This window comes from Zootermopsis nevadensis, unplaced genomic scaffold, assembly GCF_977971745.1.
Source record: "Zootermopsis nevadensis isolate Lab colony 2312 unplaced genomic scaffold, Znev_1.0 Znev_ptg000022l, whole genome shotgun sequence".
NCBI classification, from domain to species: Eukaryota; Metazoa; Arthropoda; class Insecta; order Blattodea; family Termopsidae; genus Zootermopsis; species Zootermopsis nevadensis.
The window spans coordinates 9726774-9743464 of NW_028259154.1; the positions used below are offsets into that span (position 1 = coordinate 9726774).

Here is a 16691-nt window from a genome sequence, read left to right on the forward strand (position 1 = left end):
GTGGCTTTACTCAGAACACTGTCAGAACAGGAATGGCTAACAGCCCCTATAAACTGGCTTCACAGAGCACCAGAACCATTTCTGGTCTGACCATACCTCTCTCTCAAGTGAGGCGACCTGTTCTGTAAGTCGCAGATTCTCCCTTCGGCTATGCATCAGATCCGCGTCAGCTCTGTCCAGACGCTGACGAAGAGCGGCAACCTCTGCCTGGAGTCTAGATGCTTCCTGCCTGCCCTCACGCTCTGCCCTCTCAACTACCAGTCTGCTGGCAGCCAGCTCCTGCTCCAAAGACCCACGATCCACAGCTGCCTGCACCAACTCAGTCTGCAATGAGCCTGCAATCCACATCACAATCCCTTTGATTTGGATAAAACCAGCTACTACCAAACCTAGTGTTATAGGCTGTTCAAGACTTGAATAATACAAGAGAGACATCCACATTCCCAAGAATGAAACAAAAGTGTTGAAAAGAAAGTCTTTTGCATGATTGTGCCATCTCTTAATATATATACAAACTAAATGTAATGTAAAATCAGCCTCTAAGCATCAGTCAAGTATTAAGGTAGATTGTAAAGGTCGCGCGAGTAGTGGTTACACCTAAATGCGTGATGTGTAAGCCGAAGAGGGGAGTTCACTAATAGTGAGGGTTGTACAGCCTCAGCTGTGGTGACACACCGCTCTAAACACAGCTAGAGCTACAAACCAACTGAAGTTGACATCCCTCTAGCGTGTGATTCGGACGGGTCCATCTCATATGAACAAAATCAGTCCTTTGCGCAAGTGCCAGCACTTCTCGCGCGACCTATAACAGCTTCATTTCTAAGGAGTCCCTGGTAACCAATGGACAGGATGGTAAGCCAGCTCTAGATCTAGTCTGGATACAGTGGCCAAGTGAAACACCTGTGCCGGCTGATAATTGAACCTCATGCAAACAGGCAATAAATAGCAATTCACTTTGCTGAGCTACATTTCAGGGAGAAAAAATACTGAAGATAAAGCAAAAGACAGGGTGATAAAAGACAGTATTGAACTGTTACTGGAAGGAATGAAGGAAGATGATAATGATAACGAAGTAGCAGAGGAAGAGAATGAGAACATGCAGATCAGAAAAAAATCCTTTAAAGAAGCTAACCAATCTTATTCTGAAGTTCCTTTTTAAGTTCTTCAATCGTCACTGTCTTTTGCTGCAGATCCCTGCGGAGATCAACCTCGACACGGCGTTGTTTCTCAAGCTCAAGCTGAAGTTTGCTGGAGGAGTCCCATTGACAAGTGAGGTCAGTATTGAGCTGTTCCATCTGCTGTGTGTAACGTCGCTCCAGCTGCATCCGTTCATCTTGCACCTTGCGGCCCTGCTCCTGTAACAACTCCCGCATCTTCTCATGCTGTCGGTCCAGCTCATCCTTCAGCCGCCGCACCTCCAGTTCTGCCTGCAAAGAGAGAAACAATTCAAGAGCCATACCAATATGCCCAAATTTCAACTCTTGCACCATTATTATTGTCTACAAAACATGATAAATTTGCAATCATTTCAAGTAGTACCTGTTGGTACAACCCCAACAAGCTCAACTTTAACTGTTACACCATCAGAATCACCTATAAAACTTGAGAGATTTCCTAACACTTAAAGTTACAAAACTGCTAGTAAGCACACATTATGCATAAACACAGAACACACTAATTCTTCAGCTGTATCTATTTGTACACTAATTTTATTACCAAATTTATTCCCAATTATGAAATCAGAAGTAGTAGCACTCATTTTTAAATGAATGTGATATTTTATCATAAAGAAACATGTCTTCTCAATACACACATGGACAGAAGGTACTTTTCAGACATAATAACCAACTTAGTTCATGTGTTATATAAAATTTCCATACCAGATGCAGAGGTTACTTGGTGTTGAATGAGGTGAGAGGATAATTAAGTATTAATAACTGTACTTGACATGACAGGAAGTGGTCTTATATTATTTCAAGGTGTGATGTCACAAAGTTATATTGTTGGTTATCAAACATCACAAAACTGTAAATGAGTACCATGGAGATCCACAGACAGAATTAAATTAAATAAATAAATAAAAAAACTTTCATCAGAACAGCTATACATTTGAAAAATATGTACACGGTGAAAATAAAAAGTAATAGTATGATGACCGCAGATGTTATAAAACATTTTCCAAGAAAAGCAAAGTTAAAACCCAGTCTAAATTTTTTCATACTATAAACTCTTAGTTCAATAATGAGCACTTTTAAAACTTGATCATGATACTTGTTCTCCACATGTTTGTTGCGTTGAAGATAGAAATTTGTTAATTCAGGCAACAAATAACTCTGAATGTTATTCCAGTCTACACACTTTATTCAGTCACAGCTAAAAGGCATAAAGAGTACACGAGACAGTAAGAAAGTAAGTTTTCACATAATATACTTTTTAAATGAAACAACCCACACTGTCTGTAGCTGTAATTCTGTGCCAACTAGTAAGCATTGCTTGCATGATCCATTTCAACATGACAAACTGATTAAAACAGTTGTCCAACAAATAAATCTATCCACTTATTCACAACTTATCAACTTTTGCAGTTTCAAGTGACATCTTAGAACACAACTTGCAGTCCTGATCTGGCACCAAGTGATTATTATTTATTTCAAGCACTTAATAAACATCTGACAAGTAGCAGACAAAACTTTGATGCAATGACATCGAAACAAAAGTGAAATGATAGTCAAACAGAACACTAATGTCCACTATCAGAAATTGTAATATCTCATCCTAAATTATGATAAAGGTCTCTATGTTCATTGAAAGCATGTAGAAATTCTTTATGGCTGCTTAGCCAAATAACAAAATAATAACACTTTATTTGTTATACCAATCTTATAAATATATACATTTCCACCAACCAATATTCTATCAATTTGTCATGCCTCCACACAAAATGACAAAATTATGGACTTTCAAGACATCTAGATGGAGGTATAAATTATGGTAACATTGGCTAAAATGATCAGTTTTCAAAAAGTTTGTTTTCATTTTTATGTTGGTAACCTTTCTCTCATGGAGTATTCAGCAGTAGACCCTAAACATCTGCTTTGGTGAAGTGAGATTTAGTATAAATAAACCTTGGGTTGTACTGATGGAATGAATATTCAAAGTAGGTCAAAAATGGCATTACATATTGAATACATTGTGTTAATATTATGGAAACACCTTGTGAAGTCTTCATTATCTCCCATTAAATTGTCCCTCAAAGCAAATTACATTGCAAGATATCAGAATATGAACACAAAGAAATGAAACAGCAATGGGCACAGATTACTCTTTGCATTATAAATAAATTGTGAATTTAAGACAGCACAACAGAAAAACAAGAATGGCCACTGAACGAAAAGATTTTATATATGACTTCAATTGGTGCGTTTACACATTTAATAACAACACAAACAAATACACTTTAATTATCCCACTACAAGGCCAATGACTTATGTAAAACTACAGTCAATATACTAATCCAATAAGCAGAATTCAAATTAAGAATTTCCAAATATGAAGCAGAAGTGGTATTAACTATAAAGCAATGTTCAGTTCTAAGTCTCAAAAGCACAGAGCTTTACAAAAGTCAATGATCCCTCTTCATTATTTTCCGTCTGTAACTTTATAATTTGCATTTCTTTTGCAGTAATATTCCAACCTTGCTTTATGAACAAGCACCTCTAGTTTGAGTTTATTCTCAGTCAACTTTGCATTTCTTATCTCCAACAAAAGAAGTTTCATCTTGTGTTCTGCCAACTCTGACGCTGTAGCCTGTTCCCAAGCGCGAGCAGATTTCTTTGCACATGTGCTGACTTTACTTTTCTTCATGTGTTTTTTTCCTGTAAATGCACTTGAAACAGACTGGTTGCCAAGGTCTGGGATGCAACCACCATCAGCAGATGGCAACTGAGTCATGCCCAGCTCCAGGGGCATTCCCTGCAATAGAACAATAACAAAGCACTCTCTTCTAAACCCAAAATGTAGCAGTAATTCATTATTTCTTTCTAATTCTTAATTATACCCCTGTAATATGCTACATATAAAAAAATTATTTCTCCGCCTCAAATACAGAATTATTTTTACACCAAATGGCACCAAAACTATAACGATACCTTTCATAATATGTATTTCCTTATCTACAAACAAAATAAAAAATTCCAGCAAAGTAAAATATACACCACACAACCTTCAAAAAAAAATGAGGAAATCCACTTTTCTTTTTTTATTAATGCATGAGTAATTTTATTGAGTAGGAAGACATTAAAATAAATCGAAGATGCCTAGCTTAACAAAATAATTAGTTAATTGTAAACGCAATGAAAACCAGTTGCAAATAAAGACAGCAAGGCTGAGAATATCACATATAGCGCAGACTGTCTTGTAGTAATCTGATAATTGGACAGGAAAAGGGAAGTCTGAAGGTCTCCTAATTTTCCTAATGGCTGACACAGCTTACAGCAATGTTGCCAAGTCTGTTGTTGTCTTTTGCATATTCCCATATGTAGCACTTTGAGCTACACACAAGATTCCTTTAATATGACACACGTTATTAAACACAAAAATTTTTAGATAAAGATGTATGTGGTATTTTGACAATATAGCATTATATTAACTTAAATGATTTCTAATATGCCTGGCACCCATCTTATAGGGCATACCTGTGTGATCTCAGTGTGCATGTTTTTTTGGTCAGCTCTCTTGGCAGCACCTGCAATTATCAACACATATGCATCAACTATGTATCACTGTGTATTCTATGACAGTTCCACATATCAACAAGGGAAAAAAGTCAGAGTGCACTTACCTAAGCACACACCGCAACACAATGCACATCCTGCCATGCTACAATCTTCTGATTCATGGTGCAGCTAAGGAAGCTGGGCATGTACAAACAGTTTGTGTTTGAGTGTACCTAAACGAAACAACTAAAAAAAAGTACCTCTCTGTTCATTAATAAAAATTATAATTCATGCAGTCACCATATTCGTTCTAAAAGTCTGTTTTCTAGCATATTTTGTTGCAGTTGGCTTATTCTTATTTTAAGACATACGTCAACTGCCAAAGTCATGTAATGTTAAATGAGATGACAGGATGATTATGAATGATGAATCATGAGGGATTTGAGAGAAAGTGGTTATAACCTACTTTATGGCAATTAAACCCAAAATTAGTCCATTTCATCCAATCTGATTCAAATTTTTATATAACAAAATGCTACTCAATCATCAACAAGTCTAATACACAATACAAACAAATCACTGGGAAGAAATGTTTCAAATATCTGCAAACCACATACATCAAATAAGATCATTCATCAATGCTCCTACTGTAGCTGGTCAACACAAGATATCCCCCCAATGTTAGGTGAAAGTTTACTAACATTTATTTCATTGCACAGTAAGCATGTGCATGTGTGACAGGTGAACAGAGGTTTTCTTCCTGTGCATTCCCTAAAGGACCACACATCATGCAATTCTCTGTTTCTGATGACACAAGCAAGTCTCCTAGTTGAGACCTGGATTCATCACACATCAATGTAATTGTCAGACACTGGACATTAGGAAACTAGTGTGACAGTTCAGTATATTTACAAAAGACCCAGGGGCACACTTACTCAGATACTTCATTGATAAAAAAGTGTACTTATGCTAAACAGTCCAACAATGTAGTAGATTTATACTTCCAAATGAGACTGATTAACATATTACTACTAGGTTACAAAATATCAAAATTATGTAAATTGAAATAGGCTGGGAAGATATCTGAAATTGTAAATGGTTGCAGATAAGATCTGGGCCAGTTACCATAAGCCTTTTGTTGTGGCTGGTTAAAATCAGTGCTACATCACAGCCAATCGCCACGAGCTGAGCATGCAGTCACTTAGAAAATTTACATTAATATGGAACCACTAACAGATGATGTAACAGTAACTGAAATTCTAGAAGCTTCTCCAGAACCAGAATCTTTAAATAAAAACTGCAATGCAACAAAACTGAGTTGTTCTGAGGAATCAACAATATCAAGTGTAACTAGCCAATCTGGCCATTCACAAATTAATCTAGAGTATTCAATTGGAATTTATTTTACCTGTTAAAGTATAACACTAAAGTAAAGTAAAATAAAGCTGTCCCACTATGCGCCATGTAGGTGCTGTGTGTGTGTGTGTGTGTGTGGGGGGGGGGGGGGTGTATAACTCCTACTCCTTCTTGACCTCAGCACTAGATGGGGGTGAGTGGTCAGCATCACACCCTAGCTGTGCTTTACCCCCAGGAAAGGACCCCGGTACCCATTGGAAGGAGGCTGGGTGGGCCCCAGAGCCAGTCTGGATGCAGAGGCTAGAGGAAAAACCCTCTGCCCCCATTGGGGATCGAACCCCGGTCGTCCAGTCCATAGCCAGTTACTATACTGACTGAGCTACGCCAGCTCCCAAAAGTGTAACACTACTTCAGATAATCCATCTAATGTTTATGTGAGTTACAGAGCCCTGATGACAAACAACTTCTGAACATTACTATACTTTGTATTTATTAATTTTTGTTTATTTAACAATGCTTTTTCAGCAGCTAAGACTATACAGCATCAATACTTTATTACCCTCTGCATCTGAGAACACATTATTATGTTCCTCAGACATATTACCATGTTCTCTGAAATCTGAGCTTGGAAATTTAATTTTGGAATGGGGACATAAACAGTTACAGAAAGAAATGTTGCCTAACATGATGCCAGGGACTGTTACACTGTATCTACTTTGCAATACACATTATAAATGTATAACATTGTATCAGGTACACATTTAGAGCACACAGTGAGCCAAGTGACAAACTGGATTTTTTAAAAATAAGACTGTTTGTTTTCTCACCTATTCTTACGATCACACAAAGTATAAACAAAGAAGAGCTGAAAGACATGACAAAATGCAGTGCAAGAACAAGATCAAAGCACTTGCATTTTCAATCTTATTTATTTAAATTTTCACAACTTAAATTTAGGATGTCTCTGATCAGACTACCAGAATGCTGGTTATGACAAATGCTTGAAAAATTACGTAAGTTACAAATTTGGTATTTTTGAAAACAAAAACTGCATGAAGACAGAGAAAAATATAATGCTGACAAGATTAAAGGGGCTTCATGTGCGGGTATACCAATACCATAAAAGAAAGGCACACAATCTTTTCAACTTACAGGAGCTCTTTGTAACCACATAATCTGTCTCTGCAACACTCCATTTTAGGGGCTGCAACACACTCTTCCCCTCAACTTTATAAGTTTCATTCTCTGTCAGTGCCATACCAATGTTTTCCTCAGCAACCGCACTTTGAACCTACCAACAGAGTTGGTCCTGTTATCACAAGGGTTACCCCTAAAGCACTATTTCAGATAACTTCTGTAAGATACAGAATATGCATTATGAAATACTATCCCAAAATCAAACTGTGCATCCATGTTGTGGGGTATGGACATGTCTGGAGTATGGGACTAGCCTGAAAAGGAACATTGCTCATGCTTTACATCACTGTGACAGACACATTGGAAGGCCTATTACAAACTCCAAAAAAGGCATTCTGGTAAAGCTGTAATGCTCATCAGGCCAATGGTGGATATAAACAGCTTTCAAGAACAGACAAAGCCTCAAATGGAATCTAGAAGAGGACTTAATGAATGAAACCACAAGAAGGAGGAGGCTTTATTATAAGCCATCTACCCTGGTAGAAATGTCAGTGACTATCAAACAATATTTTGCTGCAGACATAATGGCTACTTTCATAACAACAGTACAAAAGACCGACATATTTATAGATAATTTAACATTGACATATCAACTGCAGATATGTAACATAAAAAAAATGGAAGACAATCGAGAATGGAAAACTGAAAGGAATCTAGAAGTCACTGGAATTTATCTGAGGATACTATGCCAGTATTTCTATGAAGGTAGTGATGAAGACCACAACCTGTTTTTAATACCTAAAATTATAATCTGTTGACCTTCTTGGCTGCTGTCACCTAGCAAGAGTGAAAGACTACATTGCTCAGGTAGGATTCTGCTTTACATCCAATGCTGACAATGGTCAGTAGACACAATAAGAGCTTGAATCCAACATTCACAGGGTTAAAGGGTATGAGGAGGATATAAATATCTTCCTAAACAAGTCACCTGCTCAGGTCAGATAGAGAACATACCTGAGCTTTCTCAAACTGAGCCTGGTCTACCACATCCAGGCTGCGCTTCACTTTAAGTGATGCTTCTGCCTCCTTCTCACGGAACTGCGCGACAGCAGCTTGCAGTTTTAACAGGTTCTCATTTAGTGCATCCTTCTCCCTGCAAACAATAATATGTACAATGAATGATGTGCCAGTCAAGTTTAGTTAAAAAAAAATATATATATATATTATCTGCCTAAGAAAATTCATAATCAGTAAGAACGCAGTAGCTACATAATCTTATGAAGTACAATTTTAAACATCTGACTCATATATATACCACAAAGGTAAGCACAGATAAAATGACATTGAAATTACATAGCTTAGTGGTATTTACATAGACCAGCAGAGAGCCATAGTGGTATTTAAAAGGGACTGTAAAGGGTTAATACACATTCATACAGCAGCATGTGCAAATTTTCAGTGCAAGTGATTACCCCTTAATACTTAAATTGGATGGCAAAGCAAACTTAAGGTCAGGAGGTATAGTTAACTGGCTTGAGTTTTTTGTGATGGTCTTGGTAGCAAAACATGAAGGGAGAGGAAATTATTCTTTAATTATGCCAGCTCTAGAACAATATTTAAACTACTGAAGTAAGAGAGAATGGTCAAGGCCTGAGGACAATTTGTATGGCACTGAAACATACAGTCAATTACATATAAATCATATACTGAATAAATAAATTGTGTAGATGGAAATAAACATATAATTGCCTAATATTTACAGTCTGTGCACTACACTTAATACTGCCAAGGCGATTAAATCAAGAAAGAAAAGGCAGACGGAACGAATTCAGAAAATAACTTTCTCTCAACTAACTTTTGTAAACTTTCAATCTGCTGCTGATGACTGTGACAGTCTGCAGCACTAAATGGGCTGTGGGTCTCAAAGCTCAGCGGCTGGTCAGCCAGCTTCTTTTTGTAAAGGTCAGCTTCTTCCAGGGCCTTCCTCAGGTCCATCTTGGTCTGAGTCAGCTGTGCTTCAAGCTCACTTATCCGTGATTCAAACACAATGCTTGGGCCTTCGAGACGTTTCTTGCTGTTCTCTCGCTTCTGCTTCTCAGGCTGAAATCACGAGAAGAACATCAGTCATCTGGATGACAAGTTTAATGATGAAACAACTCAAAATATATCAAAACCCATGCCAGGTAATGAATTAGTCTTATGAGTTCTGAAAGAGAAAAGCCAGGAAAACTCAGGAATTGTTTGAAACACCAGTCTTCAAACTTTTATTGCATGAGGGCTAACTTCTAAAGCTCAAAACCTTGTCTGCACTGAAAGCAAAATAGCAAAATGTATGTTTTACTTAATTTCTTTTTATATTTTAAACTAATACAATAAAAAGAGAATTAACATTCTTACATCTTACATTTTTAACATTGTGGACATAACGAAGTTGGTGTGTGCCTTAGAACTGCCTCTTAATAAGTTTCTTACACACTAAATCAGACCATGGGCCACAGGCATGGATTTCTCACCAGTATTTTAAACCTTATGATTTTACCCGACCACATTCTATAGTTTCAGTCTCATCTATTTCTTTTCACAGTGCATTCACATCACAGCGTAGAGTCATGAGCTTAAATTTTACTACTTTCTCCAGGGTACAACTTTACCATAATTAAAGACCCGTAGAGTTACAAGATCAAATTCAAGATCTTGTATATATATATGTCAAACTTATACATCACAAGCAAAGGCAATATTAAAAGGGGGGGAAGGGATACACTCTCTCAATATTTATTATAAACTTCCAGTATTTATTAACAGGTGCATATGAACTACTCACAGGATTAGATGGCAAGACATGGTGACCAAACACAACTTTCGTGTGTTTTCAATTGTGCATTTCCATGTTTATGAATACAGCCTACACTTTATTTCCATATTTAATTACATTTCAATTACAATAACACAATTTCAAGTAGCTGATCTACATAACTGTGGCACTCAGCAAGTATTTTGCTAAATGTATTTTTAATTTACTGCAAATTATGAATACAACTTCACACTGCTGATGCAGGTGATAAAAAAAGAGAAAGAGAGAAGAGTAAAACAGAAATTGAAAAGAGACAAAACATGCATCAACCTCTGCTATTACTTATCAGAATAATACTGGTCTGTGTGACAAATCACTGGACTACAATTCATGTTCATTAGGCATTCTGTGTCTCTTGTCTAACTGGTTATTGCTAAAGGTATGTTTGTGTTAAAAGTTCTCATCTGTACAACCTAACTACCAGTTCCTGTCGAAGGGCAATAACTTGCTCCACTGCCAAAACATCAATGACAAGTCAACAACCTTCCAAATAAAATCATATCACTTGTGTTGATTCAGGCAGTTTCATTTATCCAATCTTCTGTTAAACAAATGTTAACAAACTTATGATTACTGAAATATTTGTATTGATTCTCTGCATCAGAAACCCACAATGCAGCATTTCATAATCAACAGCAATAGACTGACTATCATGCCACAAAAGAAAATTATCATTATTAGCTGCACCATAATTTTAGAGTATGCAAATGAGGAAAAATCACAACATACATTTGCATAAATATAATTAATCTGATTACTTTCAACTTTTCTTATAACTCATGAAGATATAAGTGGTCAGAACTGAAAAAAAAAATTATATCATCTATTTGTCTTTACATGCTTATCCTTCCAATAGTTTGTTCACATAAGAACTGTCCTCAGTGATGCTGCTTCATTACCTACCTTTTCTTCAGGCTCCATTTCATGATCATCTTCATCACCTGTTTCAAAGCAGTCAAAAACTGACTTGAGCAGACCTGCCTTCTCCCTCTCATGCAGACCCTCATTCTCAGAAATCACCTCCTTCACTTTGCTCAACAACGCAGCTAATTCATCCTGGAACAGTTATTTTTTGCCCTGTTTAACACTGCTTTCTCAACTGCATAGAAAAATTACAAATAATTAATAGGGAACAACGTGGAAAGACACAATTATGGCCTATTTTAAGTTACTAATTTTCCTGGAGCACTTTATTTTCAAACAATTATAATCTTGTGCCAATGTTTGAATTTGATGATAGATGCAAATGTTTCAGACGAACATACTGCCTCCATTTTCAGGGGCGAAGTAAAGCTTGAGGCAGTATGTTCATCCAAAACACGTCTACCTACAAGTCCACACGGCATCAGTATTCAGAAGACAAACATCAAACACCTTCACTGCTGGAGGAACCTAAAATGTAATATTTGTAATCTGTTCTTCTGTCACGGTGATAGACCACACTTTACATCGTAAAAAACTGGTAAAATCATTGTTTCATTGCATGCTGATTTTTACATCACATACTCTACAGTACTGTGACTCCTTCTCCAACTGCTCAATGTATTCCTCCTGCCGCTCAATAAACGTCATGAGTTCAGGAGGAGGCAGACCTCCTTCAGGTTTCAAAGATGAGTCTGGGCCTTCTGTTGTTCCTGCCCCTATTCCCAGTGCTGTGTGCTGCAAGTTCTGGATGCTATAAGTCTGTGGTAGTTTAGTGGTGGAATCTGTGTACAGTGCACGTTTGGACCCATACATGGAGGCTTTGTATGGAGTCAAGACATGCTGGTGCTGATGACGAGATTTCTCACTTAATGCCACAGATTCTATTTCATCTCCACTGTCATCAGCTCTATGAATCTGCAACAGCATCACAACAATTTTATCCTTAAAACTGCAATTGTTAACATAAAACTCATTCAACAACAAATTTCACTGTTTTATAATGTCAACATATGTTTTGTGGCTGCTTTGGGTATGTGTGTTGATCCCATGTATTACATTGATAATTATTTGAAATTTTGTAGGTACATATCATCACAACAGACTGTCATTTTCAAATTTGTGTTTGTCAAAATTAAATTTATTTTAGTTCATCTGGATACTTCACATTTATATCACCTGTGAGGTTATAAGCCCGGTCTACACATAACGTCTTATCGTACGTTTTGTTTCATCAGTTAAGATGATCAGGTAAAACTGACCAAAATCCCATGTCCACGCTATTTACGTTTTAGCTACCGTTTTCTGCTCAGTTTCATATATACCATGGATGAGGTATTATTTGTAGCGATTATTTCATTGTGTCTCGTGAAATTGAAAAGGAAAGTTGTTCGTCGCTCACGGTGGTCTAGAGGATGGTTGCTAAAGAGGGGCAGATTCTCTCATGTGAATTTGCTTCGGGAATTACGTCATGAACCTGGAGATTGGCGTAATTATTTTCGAATGGATACGGACACTTATTTGAAATTACTATCGTTAGTAACTCCAGAAATACAAAAAAAGGACACTACCATGAGAAGGGCTATCACACCCCATGAGAGACTGACTGCTACTCTAAGATTTCTAGCGACAGGTAGAAGCTACAAAGACTGACGTTTTACCGGAAAACAATGCTCTAACCGATCCGTTTTCTGAGAGACGTCCATCTTCATTCAGTTCAGGCAAAACGTCCGTTTCTCTGTCCATACGTAACATTTTGACTGACACGTCTTAACTGATCAAACAAAACGTACGATAAGACCGTTACGTGTAGACCGGGCTTAACACTGTTAAAATAAACATGTTTCTATTACAGAACTATCAACGGACATTTTTATAATTTCCACTGTGTACCTTGAATGACATTATCACGTCTACCACTAAATAAGTAGATATTACACTGTGGTTGGATGAGTCAGTTGTTCTTGTTATAATTCATGAAATGATTAAAAGTCATCACATTAGAAGTGTCTGTATATATACCTATAAACTTCACCATTTTAAAACCAATGCTAAAATTCATTTTTGCTGAACATTACATTAATTAAACATAACATGAAATGATTACCTGCTTACAGATACAGTAAATGATAAATTAATAAATTAACACAGGTGTAGGACACAATCTATAATGATTGGAAGTGGAGACAACTGCTATGGATCCTTTTAAAAGCAGGCTTTGATATCAACATAAATGAAAATTCAAATACTTGTACAAGATATTAGGTTTTAGTCAAATGCATCTGTTTACCAACATGGCAAAAACTTCAAAAAATTCATAACAGATCACTTGGGCTAATATATGACAGCTGTATCCATAACTACGTCCCGCGCCGTAGCCGTGCGGTCTGAGGCATCATGTGATACAGAATGCGCGCTGGTTCGAGTCTCGGGGGAGAAGAAATTTTCTCATGAGCTTTTGACCGGTGTATGGGACCGGTGCCAACCCAGCATCGTGAGGAAATTGGGGAGCTACAATGAGTAGTGTAATCTGGTCAGGAAAGCTAGCAATGGCTGGGGGTTCGTCGTGCTGACCACACGTCACCCTATATCTGGTTGGATGATCGTTCACCTCTGCTTAGGCATGTGAACGTGAGGCCAGCAGCCAAGCTAGTCGGCTTTGGCTCTCTGGAGCTGTTACACCACGAATTTAATTTAATTTAATCCATAACTACACTAAATTAAACAAGTCTCTGTAATAGTTTTAAACTTTACAGCAGCTACAGATTTTCCTTTGTGCCTGACATAACTCTGAATGTGTTTATTAATGAACTACACATTTACCTGAGAGCCCTTGGTAGGAGATGAGCGCGGGGAATATGACTCTGCTAGCAAGTACCTGAGTCTTGCAACTGCTTCTCTGTATGCAATGTCCGTATAGTCTGGAGTTCGCTTTTTAAATGAATCCATTTTGTGGGGACCAGCAGATTTCCTGAAAACATTAATGGAAATAAAATCTTCGGCATTACCTACTGTCCATAAATTGCGAGTTGGCAAGGCAGTTGTGGTGGTGGAAAAAGTGGCCTTGAGCATTCTACTACCATTTCTGTGTAACACCAGATCTCGCTTTAGTTGCACAGCACAGACATTCATTTTTCCACACCAGCACCTATTCACAGTTGTTTTAGCATGAGCAGCTGTGGTGAGCAGTTGAGTAAAACTGCCTCACCATCTCTCAGTCAGCATTTCTATTACATTCCCCACATCTGTGTGTGTGCAACTGCAATTTTAAACCATCAACAGCCATAAGTAAAGGGTTGGTAAAGTAATTCTTTCACTCTGCTGAAAACATCTTTATGCGAGATCCTGCATGACATTACTTGTTTATTAGAGAGAGTTTCTGAACATTATCCACGAGTTCCTGGTTTCCCTACACCTCTGCTTTTTCAATTTTAAAACTAAGAATTTAAAACTAAATCCTGTACATGCTTGGTTGTTAATGGTTGGAACCGACGTCCATACCATTCTAATATATTAAGAAGGCTATCTTCCGGTTATAGCGCTATGTAGCCTGGTAAAGTTTACCGACGCTTCAATGGACACGGAGGTAGCAGTACTACTGAAACGTCGGTAAACTTCTATCAGACTTCACAGCGCAACAACCCAGAAGACAGCCATCTTCATACTCGCCGCCGTGAAAACTTCAAATCCTTCATTCTTATACTCAATTCTACTCACCAACCTGCAACGAACAACAGAATACCAAGGTATGTACAATATAGCAATTTTGACTATTGGTCATCGGAAGTTTCACTGGTCTCAAAATAAATAAATATCATAATATAATTAACCCCAATCTTCAAACTAAACTGAGGAATTCACAACTACTCCGGCAAAACCCGCCATTACGAAACAAATGAACACGAACGTAATCATGGCAGCCAAATGACGAAATTGCAATTTTCCCCCTGTGAATTGCAAGTTCTTATTCTTCTTCTTTTTATTTATATTATTATTGTTGTTGTTGTTGTTATAGCAGCACTTCCGTTTCTTCTTCTGTGCAGTCATTAGCAAAGTGTAGTAATACGTATATGCAATACTTTCTCTTCTTTCACATATACGTTTATGAGGCCTGTATATCTTGTAAAGTCTTGTCAATATCTTAGTTCGTGGTTTATTAACACTACCTGTTGGTCAGTCTGATTTCTTCTGAAATAGAACTTGGTAACTCAAAAACATTATTTCACAATATTCCTTCGTTCATAAAGTTGTTTGATAATATGAAGTATGAAGGTTTTCAGCCTAAAAGGATTATGAACCTCAGAATATAAGATAAAATTGCCATGATATATTTCATATGTTATTGGACATGCTGGAGAAAAACGTGTGTAATTAAATTTATTTTATTGTTAAGTTTATCATACGAAGTGTGTGAATATTGTGGTGCATTCGCGTTTTGTTTGGTAAACTTTAAATTACATCATGTAAGGGTACAGTCTTGCCCCATACATCGTAGACTGCCGAGGGCCCACTGAATTTCTTTAAACATCTTACGTGGACCATACGAGTTGTAGAAGCAGTACCACTATGCTGACGTTCTTTCAGACAACCAATCTCGTTAACATGCAACCCTAAGCAACTAAGTTGATTCACAGGAAAAAGAATATCATGGCCTATCTCAAATATACGTAAACAAACTCGGAAAGATTTCAGGTTCTCAAGGTGTCGGGTATGAAGATGACTCCTGGGATATTGCGGTATGTAGTCTTAAGGAAACTAAACGGCACCCATCACCCTGGTTATGGGGGTTGTAAGCACCTCTGAAACTTTGGTCAATTTCTACGGCGCAACATTTCTGAACACAGCTATCAAAGTCGCAAAGAAAATATTTGGACCTAAGCAGGATAAACTACTGTGCGTTAATGTGATGTCTCCCCGCGTACAAGCATCACATTAAAAAAAACAATTATGATCCATACAATTCTTTTAAGATGTGACTCTGCTTCGCGTCCATTTTAGAATATTTAAATCCACTGAAATATATTAACGCTATATAATTCTCCAAATTGTATAATGGCCAAAACTGATACCAATTATCTCGCTTCAGTTCGACAATAGCATTTACCTACCAGAAGTTATAATTCATTACAGTAGCTCAGATCAGTAATGCTGATAATGACGACAAACTCACATGTTTATATGAAAATAGAAAACAAAAGAAAGGAACTCGGTGCTGAAAATCTAATCACAGATAGGATTAATAATTTCCTGTCTTATTGGAGAACAGGCTTGTGTTTCTTGTCGGTAAATTTATGTTATGGGATAGGAAAAAAATTGTTTCTTTTCATCGATATTGTCACGCGCCAAATAAATTACGTAAGTACAAGGAAGAAGAAGTGGTTCATACAATGGAAAAGTGTTAAAAAAAACATGTATTGTAACTGGAAACTGACCTGGCCCTCGTCTTCCTATAGGAGCGGCCGACATCCGCAGCGTTGAGGTGCCCCGGGTGAGGCGCTCGGGGTCGCAAATAAGAGCGCAGGGAACCCCCGAGTCGCGGCCGAACGAGGAAGCTGGTTGTCTTCCGCGGGAACGACGCATCGCTTGCTCCGAGCATCTCGCCGCTCTGACGAATCCAAGCGACTCGCGGCACTTTTATCACCCCCCCCCCCCCCACAATCACACATCACATCGATCTGGCCCCTGGTTGCCTGGAAACGAAAGTTCCC

General features: G+C 37.6%; 2 protein-coding genes across 7 annotated transcripts in view; both read right to left on the bottom strand.

Annotated features, from left to right (window-relative positions):
• LOC110835865 (serologically defined colon cancer antigen 8 homolog) overlaps nt 1-14653 on the bottom strand; it is a 37279-nt gene extending 22626 nt beyond the window's left edge. For 4 of the 6 annotated variants that reach the window (XR_015536409.1, XM_087353555.1, XM_022076544.2 and 1 more), the window contains exons 1-8: nt 14448-14652; nt 13807-13954; nt 11569-11901; nt 10966-11118; nt 9064-9308; nt 8223-8361; nt 1133-1427; nt 97-335 (exon numbers count right to left, since the gene is read on the bottom strand). Coding sequence is in view for 4 of the 6 variants with exons in the window: in XM_087353555.1 (XP_087209681.1) it covers nt 97-335; nt 1133-1427; nt 8223-8361; nt 9064-9308; nt 10966-11118; nt 11569-11901; nt 13807-13954; nt 14448-14449 (1554 nt within the window). In the remaining 2 variants the exon portion in view is untranslated. Of the gene's footprint in view, nt 1-96; nt 336-1132; nt 1428-8222; nt 8362-9063; nt 9309-10965; nt 11119-11568; nt 11902-13806; nt 13955-14447 lie in introns of all 6 variants that reach the window. The other 2 variants (XR_015536408.1, XM_087353556.1) reach the window with 2 other exon arrangements.
• Nucleotides 2339-4832, bottom strand: LOC110835871 (uncharacterized). Its single transcript, XM_022076559.2, has 2 exons — nt 4695-4832; nt 2339-3972 (listed from the first exon to the last, which is right to left on the bottom strand). Exons 1-2 carry the CDS (start codon nt 4713-4715, stop codon nt 3640-3642), a joined length of 354 nt encoding a protein of 117 aa, XP_021932251.2. The 5' UTR covers nt 4716-4832; the 3' UTR covers nt 2339-3639.
• Nucleotides 14654-16691: the final 2038 nt, after the last annotated feature.

What these genes read in the sequence shown, in the direction of transcription:
- LOC110835871 (XM_022076559.2), bottom strand. Translation starts at nt 4,715, where the DNA reads ATGCACACTGAGATCACACAG. An exon ending in TGCACACTGAGATCACACAG is followed by an intron (nt 3,973 to 4,694) that starts GTATGCCCTATA and finishes GTTCTATTGCAG; the next exon opens with GGAATGCCCCTGGAGCTGGG.